This window comes from Haliotis cracherodii, unplaced genomic scaffold (genome assembly GCF_022045235.1).
Source record: "Haliotis cracherodii isolate W230 unplaced genomic scaffold, xgHalCrac1.p SCAF_24, whole genome shotgun sequence".
Classification (NCBI taxonomy): Eukaryota; Metazoa; Mollusca; class Gastropoda; order Lepetellida; family Haliotidae; genus Haliotis; species Haliotis cracherodii.
This window is the reverse complement of record NW_027266280.1, coordinates 10,614,223-10,627,540: the sequence shown is the minus strand read 5'-3', so window position 1 is coordinate 10,627,540 and position 13,318 is coordinate 10,614,223. Positions and strand designations below refer to the sequence as shown.

The 13,318-nt window shown below is 44.5% G+C and overlaps 1 protein-coding gene across 1 annotated transcript in view; it reads right to left on the bottom strand.

Moving 5' to 3' along the window:
* The window catches only part of LOC139472218 (mucin-5AC-like), a 44,773-nt gene extending 32,924 nt beyond the window's left edge, over positions 1-11,849 (bottom strand). Inside the window, exons 1-12 of the mRNA XM_071254593.1 lie at positions 11,766-11,849; positions 11,312-11,470; positions 11,054-11,086; positions 6,587-6,745; positions 6,393-6,464; positions 5,950-5,970; positions 5,488-5,646; positions 5,230-5,262; positions 1,102-1,260; positions 908-979; positions 463-630; positions 97-111 (exon numbers count right to left, since the gene is read on the bottom strand). Coding sequence (XP_071110694.1) covers positions 97-111; positions 463-630; positions 908-979; positions 1,102-1,260; positions 5,230-5,262; positions 5,488-5,646; positions 5,950-5,970; positions 6,393-6,464; positions 6,587-6,745; positions 11,054-11,086; positions 11,312-11,462 — 1,042 coding nt within the window. The 5' untranslated portion in view covers positions 11,463-11,470; positions 11,766-11,849. The remainder of the gene's footprint in view (positions 1-96; positions 112-462; positions 631-907; positions 980-1,101; positions 1,261-5,229; positions 5,263-5,487; positions 5,647-5,949; positions 5,971-6,392; positions 6,465-6,586; positions 6,746-11,053; positions 11,087-11,311; positions 11,471-11,765) is intronic.
* Between the last annotated feature and the right edge of the window lie 1,469 nt (positions 11,850-13,318).

Below are 13,318 nucleotides of genomic sequence, written 5' to 3'. Positions count from 1 at the left end.
ACATAGCAACGTCATAGATTTACTGGCTGTGCACCAATCTGACGTTATATCTTTATTTCGTATATACATTATACACGATGGTTGACATGAACTTACGTGGGAGGTATAGTTCTGAAAGGAAAGAAAGGTCATTTGTTTATAAACATTTACAATTTGTTCATTGCCATACCAAGAAATTGTTTGACTATGTGGATATAACTTCTTTCAAATAAACATTGTGAACAAGCGTAAACTACTATCAATTGTTAATGCAAAAATAACCAGCCTAGATTGGTGTGTGGGTGTCGGTGTGTGTAGATATGATGTTTGATTGTGTTGACCTGATGTTTGATTGTGTGGACATGGTGTGTGTGATTGTGGGGACATACTGTTTTATTGTGATGGCATTGTGTGATCGTGTGGATATGGTTTGTGACAGCGTGAACATAACGTGTAGAAATGGTAACAACATTTCTTAACTACCTGGAAACGTGTTGTAGCAATCCTGGGACCAGGGAGAGTTCTGCATCACAAACTCTTCACAGCATGTGAGGGTCAAAGACGGCTGGGTCGCCCAACTCCCGCTCACACAGTAGAGATCCCAGCAATGACTGTAACCCCGTTGTAGCAGCCCGTTACCAGAACACATTGCTGAAATATTACAGGATTTCTTACAAATAATTCCTTGACTATAAGAAACCTTTGAACCCAAATTCACTCCTTGTTTCACGAAAGGAAAGAGTTTGAATAATTGATGGCATATTATGGAGGCAATAAAGTGAACGAAAAGTATTTACTTATGCCGTCATCTACATGAACAGGTCTGTGGAAACTGCGGAAGTGTCAGATTCGATCGCATTTATTTTTTTAATTTAAAGTCAGCAAGTCTCTAAACAAGCAGTTATATAATGTAATTTAGTATAAATACGTGTTGTCGTTGGCTCTGTTACTGTCGTCGTTGTTGGCGACGGTGTTGACGTTGTCGTAGTCATAATCGGTTCTGCAGAAACAAATATGAAAACAATAAAAGGACATAACTTCTGTACTGGAACCGGAAATGACAATAACAAAAACATGTGAAAAAAACAACACTCACAGCAAATATCTAAAACTAAGTTTTACCTGTTTCATAGATACCAATGGCACATCTTTCCGGCAAGTAGGTGTAGGTGCTGCAACAGTGCTCAGTCATGGCCGGCTCCGGTCTCTGCCATTTGCCGTCATGGCATCGCATCCAGTAGCAGTCCGAATTGATGTGAGTGTCCGAATCCTGGCACTCAGCTGTGGAGGAAGACATTACAGTGACACCTTGGTACGTGGAAGGAGGAAGACATAACAGTGAAACCTTGGTAACATGGAGTGAGGAACACATTGCAGTGACACCTTGGTAACATGGAGTGAGGAAGACATTACACACATTGCAGTGACACCTTGGTAACATGGAGTGAGGAAGACATTGGAGTGACACCTTGGTAAGTGGAAGGAGGAAGACATAACAGTGACACCTTGGTAACATGGAGTGAGGAAGACATTGCAGTGACACCTTGGTACGTGGAAGGAGGAAGACATTACAGTGAAACCTTGGTAACGTTGAGTGAGGAAGACATTGGAGTGAAACCTTGGTACGTGGAGGGAGGAAGACATTGCAGTGAAGCCTTGGTAACGTTGAGGGAGGAAGACAATGTACTGAAACCTTGGTAACATGGTAAGAGGAAGACATTGCACTGAAACCTTGGTAACATGGAGGGAGGAAGACATTGCAGTGAAACCATGGTGACGTGGAGGGAGGAAGACATTGCAGTAAAACGTTGGTACGTGGAGTGAGGAAGACATTGCAGTGAAACCTTGGTAACGTGGAGGGAGGAAGACATTAAAGTGAAGCCTTGGTAACATGGAGGGAGGAAGACATTGCAGTTAAGCCTTGGTAACATGGAGGGATGAAGACATTCCACTGAAACCTTGGTAACGTTGTAAGAGGGAGCCATTGCAGTGAAACCTTGGAAACGTGGGGTGAGGAAGACATTGTATTGAAACCTTGGTAACATGGCGGGACGAAGACATTGTTGTGAAACCTTGGTAACATGGTGAGGGGTAGACATTGTAGTGAAACCTTGGTAACGTGGTAAGAGGAAGACATTGCAGTGAAACCTTGATAACGTGGAGAGAGGAAGACAGTTCAGTGAAAACTTGGTATCATAGAGGGAGGAAGACATTGCAGTGAACCCTTGGTAACTGGGGGGGGGGGGGGGGGGAGACATTGCAGTGAAACCTTTGTAAGGTGGAGGGAGTAAGACATTGCACTAAAACCCTGATGACGTGGAGGGAGGAAGACATTGCACTGAAACCCTGATGACGTGGAGGGAGTGAGACATTGCACTGAAACCCTGATGAAGTGGAGGGCGGAAGACATTGCACTGAAACCTTGGCAACGTGGTAGGAGGAAGACATTGCAGTGAAACCTTGGCAACGTGGTAGGAGGAAGACATTGCAGTGAAACATTGATAACGTGGAGAGAGGAAGACAGTTCTGTGTAGCTTTGGTATCATAGAGGGTGGAAGACATTGCAGTGAACCCTTGGTAACGAGGAGGGAGTAAGACATTTCACTGAAACCTTGGTAAGGTGGAGCGAGTAAGACATTGCAGTAAAACCCTGGTGACGTGGAGGGAGGAAGACATTTTAGTGAAACCTTGTTAACGTGGTAGGAGGAAGACATTGCTGTGAAACCTTGGTACGTGGTGTGAGGAATCCATTGCAGTGAAACCTTGGTAACATGGAGGGAGGAAGACATTGCAGTGAAACCTTGGTAACATGGTGGGAGGAAGACATTGCAGTGATACCTTGGTAACATGGTGGGAGGAAGACATTGTAGTGAAACCTTGGTAACGTGGAGTAAGGAAGACATTGCATTGAAACCTTGGTAACATGGAGGGAGGAAGACATTGCAGTGACACCTTGGTAACATGGTGGGAGGAAGACATTGCTGTGAAACCTTGGTACGTGGGGTGAGGAATCCAATGCAGTGAAACCTTGGTAACATGGAGGGAGGAAGACATTGCAGTGAAACCTTGGTAACATGGTGGGAGGAAGACATTGCAGTGATACCTTGGTAACATGGTGGGAGGAAGACATTGTAGTGAAACCTTGGTAACATGGAGGGAGGAAGACATTGCAGTGATACCTTGGTAACATGGTGGGAGGAAGGCATTGTAGTGAACCCTTGGTAACATGGAGGGAGGAAGACATTGCAGTGACACCTTGGTAACATGGAGTGAGGAAGACATTCCAGTGAAACTTTGGTAACATGGAGTAAGGAAGACATTGCACTAAAACTATGATAACGTGGAGGGAAGATGACATTGCACTGAAACCTTGGTAACGTGGCAGGAGGAAGACATTGCAGTGAAACCTTGATAATGTGGAGGGAGGAAGACATTCCAGTGAAACCTTGGTAACATGGAGTGAGGAAGACATTGCACTAAAACTATGATAACGTGGAGGGAAGATGATATTGCACTGAAACCTTGGTAACGTGGCAGGAGGAAGACATTGCAGTGAAACCTTGATAATGTGGAGGGAGGAAGACATTGCAGTGAAACCTTGGTAGCATGGAGGAGGAAGGCATTCCACTGAACCTTGGTAAGATCGATGGAGTAAGACATTGCAGTGAAACCCTGGTGACAAGGAGGGAGGAAGACATCGTAGTGACACCTTGGTAAAATTGCAGGGGGGAGGCATTGTAGTGAAACCTTGGTAACGTGGAGTGAGAAAGACATTGCAGTGAAACCTTTGTAACGTGGAGGGAGGAAGACATTGCAGTGAAACCTTGGTAATGTGGAGTGAGGAAGACATTGCAGTGAAGCCTTGGTAATGTGGAGTGAGGAAGACATTGCAGTGAAGCCTTGGTAACGTTGAGGGATGAAGACATTGCACTGAAACCTTGGTAACATGGAGGGAGGAAGACATTGCAGTGAAACCTCGGAAACGTGGTAGGAGGAAGACATTGCAGTGAAACATTGATAACGTGGAGAGAGGAAGACAGTTCTGTGTAGCTTTGGTATCATAGAGGGTGGAAGACATTGCAGTGAACCCTTGGTAACGAGGAGGGGGTAAGACATTGCACTGAAACCTTGGTAAGGTGGAGCGAGTAAGACATTGCAGTAAAACCCTGGTGACGTGGAGGGAGGAAGACATTTTAGTGAAACCTTGTTAACGTGGTAGGAGGAAGACATTGCTGTGAAACCTTGGTACGTGGGGTGAGGAATCCAATGCAGTGAAACCTTGGTAACATGGAGGGAGGAAGACATTGCAGTGAAACCTTGGTAACATGGTGGGAGGAAGACATTGCAGTGATACCTTGGTAACATGGTGGGAGGAAGACATTGTAGTGAAACCTTGGTAACATGGAGTAAGGAAGACATTCCAGTGAAACCTTGGTAACATGGAGTGAGGAAGACATTGCACTAAAACTATGATAACGTGGAGGGAGGATGACATTGCACTGAAACCTTGGTAACGTGGCAGGAGGAAGACATTGCAGTGAAACCTTGATAATGTGAAGGGAGGAAGACATTGCAGTGAAACCTTGGTAGCGTGGAGGAGGAAGGCATTGTAGTGAACCCTTGGTAACATGGAGGGAGGAAGACATTCCACTGAACCTTGGTAAGGTGGATGGAGTAAGACATTGCAGTGAAACTCTGGTGACAAGGAGGGAGGAAGACATCGTAGTGACACCTCGGTAACATTGCGGGGGGAGGGGGGGAGCATTGTAGTGAAACCTTGGTAACGTGGAGTGAGGAAGACATTGCAGTGAAGCCTTGGTAACGTGGAGGGATGAAGACATTGCACTGAAACCTTGGTAACATGGTGGGAGGAAGACATTGCACTGAAACCTTGGTAACATGGAGGGAGGAAGACATTGCAGTGAAACCTTGGTAACATGGAGGGAGGAAGACATTGCACTAAAACTATGGTAACGTTGAGGGAGGAAGACATTGCAGTGAAACATGGTAACTTTGAGGGAGGAAGACATTGCAGTGAAGCCTTGGTAATGTGGAGGGAGAAAGACATTGCAGTGAAACCTTGGTAGCGTGGAGGAGGAAGGCATTGTAGTGAAACCTTAGTACGTGGAAGGAGGAAGACATTGCAGTGAAGCCTTGGTAGCATGGAGGGAGGAATCATTCCATGTTTCAGCATACATAGTTGATGTTTTCAAGGAACCTCTTCACTTTGTGTCTTTTTGCTTTACTTACGTGTGCTTGAAGGTGATGTTGTTGTCAAAAGGTCTGAAATGAAATTGATACACCTCGTTTAAGATTATATACTTTATTTATAAAATAACATGCACAAAGCCAGAATGAATTCAGAATGATCTCATTAACGTTAGCAGATGATGTTTGTGATTTCGCCATTATATTTAAGTTATATTATAGTAAATTAAATCAGATTTCTGCTTGTATTAGTTCATGAGGTATCATTGATGCTTTTACGTTTTTAATAAGTGTTTATACCAGGGTACAGCTGCAGACATCTGGACGACCGGGTCCACGTACAGCAGAGTAATGTTTCGGAATCGTCGCGCACCGTCAGTGTCTGCATGTTGATGTAACAGTCGCCGCACGAGGCGTACTGACCACAGATGTCGTGGTGATAGAGCTTCATCTCGCATGCTGAAACAGGCGAGACATGCATGGTCAGTATGTCACATATGATTATGAAGTCATATTCTATATGGAAAACGAATATGCTGATTATGTATCATCTACGAATTCAATAAAAGCAGATATGTGAACAACATCGATCTTAAGAGTCAAAACTGAGGGTTTATTTGTTCGGAGTCAGTACATCATCCCTTGTAACAAGGATTTCAGTTTGGCGTTTCCTTATCGACAAAAGGTCTTCATCAACTGAATCAAGTGCTTAAATTGAGAGGTTACGTCTACTTTTAGAAGAAATAATTAACAGTAACTTACGGCATGGTGTGGTTGTTGGAACTGAAATAAATATACATATCTACATGTATACATATGTAACATGTACAATCGACTTTCAATATTAAAGGGTAAAATGCGTACAACCGGTGTAACTTTAGGCGTTTCTCCCTGAATAAGCCATGATATAACTGATTACTTCTTGCAACAGCGTTAACCAAAATTCACTTCTTGTTTCACGAAAGGAAACAGTTGAATAATTGATGGCATATCATGGAGGAAATACAGTGAAATTTACTTATGCCGTCGTCGTCTGCATGTTGTATTTTGAGGGAAAGATTATGCACTCATATAGAGACACCCTGAACAGGTCTGTGGAAACTGCGGAAGTGTCAGAATCGATCGCATTGTACATTTATTTATAGTCATGTAGACTATAAACAAGCAGTTATATAACGTTTGATAATGTAATTTAGTATAAATACGTGTTGTCGTTGGCTCTGTCACTGTCGTCGTTGTTGGCGACGATGTTGACGTTGTCGTAGTCATAATCGGTTCTGCAGAAACAAATATGAAAACAATAAAAGGACAGAACTTCTGTACTGGAACCGGAAATGACAATGACAAAAACATGTGAAATAAACAACACTCACAGCAAATAACTAAAACTAAGTTTTACCTGTTTCATAGATACCAATGGCACATCTTTCCGGCAAGTAGGTGTAGGTGCTGCAACAGTGCTCAGTCATGGCCGGCTCCGGTCTCAGCCACTTGCCGTTATGGCATCGCATCCAGTAGCAGTCCGAATTGATGTGAGTGTCCGAATCCTGGCACTCAGCTGTGGAGGAAGACATTGCAGTGACACCTTGGTACGTGGAAGGAGGAAGACATTGCAGTGAAACCTTGGTAACATGGAGTGAGGAAGACATTACAGTGAAACCTTGGTAACATGGAGTGAGGAAGACATTAAAGTGACACCTTGGTACGTGGAAGGAGGAAGACATTGCAGTGACACCTTGGTAACATGGAGTGAGGAAGACATTGGAGTGACACCTTGGTATGTGGAGGGAGGAAGACATTGCAGTGAAGCCTTGGTAACGTTGAGGGAGGAAGACAATGTACTGAAACCTTGGTAACGTGGTAAGAGGAAGACATTATAGTGAAGCCTTGGTAACGCGGGGTGAGGAAAACATTGCATTGAAACCTTGGTAACAGGGAAGGAGGAAGACATTGCAGTGAAACCCTGGTGACGTGGAGGGAGGAAGACATTGCAGTGGAAACCTTGTTAACGTGGACGGAGGAAGTCGTTGTAGTGAAACCTTGGTACGTGGAGAGAAGAAGACATTATAGTGAAACCTTGGTAACGTGGACGTAGGTCGACATTGTAGTAAAACTTTGGTAACATGGCGGGAAAAGACAGGATAGTGAAACCTTGGTAACATGGAGGGAGGAAGACATTAAAGTGAAACATTGGTAATGTGGTAGAAAGAAGACATTGCAGTGAAACCTTGGTAACGTGAAGGGAGTAAGACATTGCAGTGAAACCTTGGTAACATTGAGGGAGGAAGACATTGCAGTGAAACCCTGGTGACGTGGAAGGAGGAAGACATTGCAGTAAAACATGGGTACGTGGAGTTAGGAAGACATTGCAGTGAAACCTTGGTAACATGGAGGGAGGAAGACATTAAAGTGAAACCTTGGTAACATAGAGGGAGGAAGACATTGCAGTGAAGTTTTGGTAACATGGAGGGACGAAGACATTGCAGTGAAGCCTTGGTAATATGGAGGGAGGAAGACATTGCAGTGAAACATTGTAAACATGGAGGGAGCAAGACATTGCAGTGAAACCTTGGTAACATGGAGGGAGGAAGACATTGCAGTGAAGCATTGGTAACGCTGAGGGAGGAAGACATTCCACTGAAACCTTGGTAACGTTGTAAGAGGGAGCCATTGCAGTGAAACCTTGGAAACGTGGGGTGAGGAAGACATTTTATTGAAACCTCTGTAACATGGCGGTATGAAGACATTGTAGTGAAACCTTAGTAACATGGTGGGGGGTAGACCTTGCAGTGACACCTTGGTAACGTGGTAGGAGGAAGACATTAAAGTGAAACCTTGATAACATGGAGGGAGGAAGATATTGCAGTGAAGCCTTGGTAACATGGAGGGAGGAAGACATAATAGTGAAACCTTAGTAACGTGAAGGGAGGAAAGCATTTTACCAAAACCTTGGTAACGTGGTAGGAGGAAGACATTGCAGTGAAACTCTGGTACAGTGGAGGGAGGAAGACATTGCAGTGGGAACCTTCTTAACGTGGACGGAGGAAGTCGTTGTATTTAAACTTTGGTACGTGGATTAAAGAAGACATAGCAGTGAAACCTTGGTAACGTGGAAGTAGGTCGACATTGTAGTAAAACCTTGGTAACATGGCGGGAAAAGACAGGATAGTGAAACCTTGGTAACGTGGAGGGAGGAAGACATTGCACTAAAACCTTGGTAACATGGAGGGAGGAAGACATTGCAGTGAAACATTGGAAACATGGAGGGAGCAAGACATTGCAGTGAAACCTTGGTAACATGGAGGGAGGAAGACATTGCAGTGAAGCATTGGTAACGCTGAGGGAGGAAGACATTCCACTGAAACTTTGGTAACGTTGTAAGAGGGAGCCATTGCAGTGAAACCTTGGAAACGTGGGGTGAGGAAGACATTTTATTGAAACCTTGAAAACATGGCGGGACGAAGACATTGTAGTGAAACCTTAGTAACATGGTGGGGGGTAGACCTTGCAGTGACACCTTGGTAACGTGGTAGGAGGAAGACATTAAAGTGAAACCTTGATAACATGGAGGGAGGAAGACATTGCAGTGAAGCCTTGGTAACATGGAGGGAGGAAGACATTATAGTGAAACCTTAGTAACGTTAAGGGAGGAAAACATTTTACCAAAACCTTGGTAACGTGGTAGGAGGAAGACATTGCAGTGAAACTCTAGTACCGTGGAGGGAGGAAGACATTGCAGTGGGAACCTTCATAACGTGGACGGAGGAAGTCGTTGTATTTAAACTTTGGTACGTGGATTAAAGAAGACATAGCAGTGAAACCTTGGTAACGTGGAAGTAGGTCGACATTGTTGTAAAACCTTGGTAACATGGCGGGAAAAGACAGGATAGTGAAACCTTGGTAACGTGGAGGGAGGAAGACATTACACTGAAACCTTGGTAATGTGGTATGAGGAAGACATTGCATTGAAACCCTGGTAACGTGGAGAGAGGAAGACATTGCACTGAAACCTTGGTAACAGGGAGGGAGGAAGACATTGTAGTGAAACCTTGATAACATGGTTGGGGGTAGACATTGTAGTGAAACCTTGGTAACGTGGTAGGAGGAAGACATTGCAGTGAAACCTTGATAACGTGGAGAGAGGAAGAGGAAGTTCCGTGAAAACTTGGTATCATAGAGGGAGGAAGACATTGCAGTGAACCCTTGGTAACGTAGGGGGGGGGGGGGGGGGAAGACATTGCACTGAAACCCTGGTGACGTGGAGAGAGGAAGACATTGCACTATAACCTTGGCAACGTGGTAGGAGGAAGACATTGCAGTGAAACCTTGGCAACGTGGTAGGAGGAAGACATTGCAGTGAAAACTTCATAACGTGTAGGGAGGAAGACAGTTCTGTGAAGCTTTGGTATCATAGAGGGTGAAAGACATTGCAGTGAACCCTTGGTAACGTGGAGGGAGTAAGACATTTCACTGAAACTTTGGTAAGGTGGAGCGAGTAAGACATTGCAGTGAAACCCTGGTGACATGGAGGGAGGAAGACATTGCAGTGAAACCTTGGTACGTGGGGTGAGGAATCCATTGCAGTGAAACCTTGGTAACATGGAGGGAGGAAGACATTGCAGTGAAACCTTGGTAACATGGTGGGAGGAAGACATTGCAGTGATACCTTGGTAACATGGTGGGAGGAAGACATTCCACTGAAACCTTGGTAACATGGAGTGAGGAAGACATTGCACTAAAATTATGATAACGTGGAGGGGGGGGTGACATTGCACTGAAACCTTGGTACCGTGGCAGGAGGAAGACATTGCACTGAAACCTTGATAATGTGGAGGGAGGAAGAAATTGCAGTGAAACCTTGATAATGTGGACGGAGGAAGGCGTTGTAGTGAACCCTTGGTAACATGGAGGAGGAAGACATTGCAGTGAACCCTTGGTAAGTGGAGGGAGGAAAACATTCCACTGAACCTTGGTAAGGTGGATGGAGTAAGACATTGCAGTGAAACCCTGGTGACAAGGAGGGAGGAAGACATCGTAGTGACACCTTGGTAACATTGCTGGGGGGAGGCATTGTAGTGAAACCTTGGTAACGTGGAGTGAGAAAGACATTGCAGTGAAACCTTGGTAACATGGCGGGAGAAAGACATTATAGTGAAACCTTGGTCACGTTGAGGGAGGAAGACATTGCAGTGAAACCTTGGTAACATGGAGGGAGGAAGACATTGCACTAAAACTATGGTAACGTGGAGGGAGGAAGACATTGCAGTGAAACCTTGGTAACGTGGAGGGATGAAGACATTGCAGTGAAACCTTTGTAACATGGAGGGAGGAAGACATTGCAGTGAACCCTTGGTAACGTGGAGGGAGGAAGACATTCCACTGAACCTTGGTAGGGTGGATGGAGTAAGACATTGCAGTGAAACCCTGGTGACAAGGAGGGAGGAAGACATCGTAGTGAAACCTTGGTAACATTGCAGGGGGGAGGGGGGGGGCATTGTAGTGAAACCTTGGTAACGTGGAGTGAGGAAGACTTTGCAGTGAAACCTTGGTAACATGGTGGGAGGAAGACATTGCACTGAAACCTTGGTAACATGGAGGGAGGAAGACATTGCACTGAAACATGGTAACGTTGAGGGAGGAAGACATTGTAGTGAAGCCTTGGTAATGTGGAGGGAGAAAGACATTGCAGTGAAGCCTTGGTAGCGTGGAGGAGGAAGGCATTGTAGTGAAACCTTAGTACGTGGAAGGAGGAAGACATTGCAGTGAAGCCTTGGTAGCATGGAGGGAGGAATCATTCCAGGTTTCAGCATACATAGTTGATGTTTTCAAGGAACCTCTTCACCTTGTGTCTTTTTTCTTTACTTACGTGTGCTTGAAGGTGGTGTTGTTGTCAAAAGGTCTGAAATGAAATTGATAAACCTCGTTTAAGATTATATACTTTATTTATAAAATAACATGAACAAAGCCAGAATGAATTCAAAATGATCTCATTAACGTTAGCAGATGATGTTTGTGATTTCGCCATTATATTTAAGTTATATTATAGTAAATTAAATCAGATTTCTGCTTGTATTAGTTCATGAGGTATCATTGATGCTTTTAAGTTTTTAATAAGTGTTTATACCAGGGTACAGCTGCAGACATCGGGACGACCGGGTCCACGTACAGCAGAGTAATGTTTCGGAATCGTCGCGCACCGTTAGTGTCTGCATGTTGATGTAACAGTCGCCGCACGAGGCGTACTGACCACAGATGTCGTGGTGATAGAGCTTCATCTCGCATGCTGAAACAGGCGAGACATGCAAGGTCAGTATGCCACATGTGATTACGAAGTGTATGGAAGATGAATATGCTGACCTGGAGTCATCGACGAATTCAAGCAAAGCAGATATTTGTACCATGTAGATCATGTTTACGCAGGAAACTGAGGCTTTATTTGTTGGTATATGGTTATGGGAGTCAGTACATCATCATTTAGGTTCGGTGTTTCCTTGTCAACAATAGGTCTTCATCAACTGCATCAAGTGCTTAAATCTAGACATTACGTCTATCTTTAGAAGAAAGTAACAGTAACTCACGGCATGTTGTAGTTGTTGTAGCTGAAATAAAGATATATGTCTACATGTATACATATGTACGATGTTCAGTCGACTTCCAATGTTATTTTAGTGAGTTGCAGATCGTGGGTCGTGTCGGATAGGTTGGGATCCGGTCGGACTAGATCTGGGCATAGCAGGGCAGGGCATGGCATGGCAGGGCAGGGCAGGGCAGGGCAGGGCAGGGCAGCGAACAATCTCGACACCTATTCCAATGTTATACATTGCATGAGACCCGTGAAGAATAGCCCCCGCTCGCCGTAAATGGCAACTATGCTTGTCGTAAAAGGCAATTAACGGGATCGGGTGGTCAGGCTCGCTGACTTGGTTGATGCATGTCATCGTATCCCAATTGCGTGGGTCGATGCTCATGATATCAATCACTGGATTGTCTGGTCCAGACTCGATTATTTACAGCCCGCTGTCACATGGCTGGAATATTGCTGCGAGTGGCTTTAAACAACAAACAAACAAATAAAACACATTGCATGAAGTATCAGTTGAACAGACTGTCATAAATGCCAATGAATAAACATTTTATGCTATATAGTACGCAGATCGACCCGAATCCCTGTGTCATAGTATTCGTTAGTCTATCCAGTAATCCGGAGTATCCATTTTCAGTTTATATCAGTGTGTATAAAATGGAAATTGCTTCCACAAAGGGTCCATGGATCAGGGCAATCTGTACGAACAACGACATCGTGGTAGGATACCATGTGGTGGACTGAACTGTAACACACGAAGTATACATGTATGAACCAACTGTTGCCACAAAACCACGTAGTCATTGTTAGCATGACAGGTGAAGTATAGATACAGGTGGTCACTGCTAGTATGACAGGTAAAGTATAGATGCAGGTGGTCACTGTTAGCATGACAGGTAAAGTATAGATGCACGTGGTCACTGTTTGTATGACAGGTAAAGTATAGATGCAGGTGGTCACTGTTAGTATGACAGGTAAATTAAAGATGCAGGTGGTCACTGTTAGTATAACAGGTGAAGTATACATTCAGGAGGTCACTGTTAGTATGACAGGTGGAGTAGAGATGCAGGTTGTCACTGTTAGTATGACAGGTGAGGGATAGATGCAGGTTGTCACTATGTGTATGACAGGTTCAGTATAGATGCAGGTGGTCACTGTTAGTATGACAGGTGAGGGATAGATGCAGGTTGTCACTGTTAGTATGACAGGTGAGGGATAGATGCAGGTTGTCACTGTTCGTATGACAAGTGAAGTATAGATGCAGGTGGTCACTGTTAGTATGACAGGTGAAGTATAGATGCAGGTGGCCACTGTTAGTATGACAGGTGAAGTATAGCTGCAGGTGGTCACTGCTAGTATGACAGGGGAAGTATACATGCAGGAGGTCACTGTTAGCATGACAGGTGAAGTATAGATGCAGGTGGTCACTGTTAGCATGACAGGTGAAGTATAGCTACAGGTGGTCACTGCTAGTATGACAGGGGAAGTATACATGCAGGAGGTCACTGTTAGTATGACAGGTGAAGGATAGATGCAGGAGGTCACTGT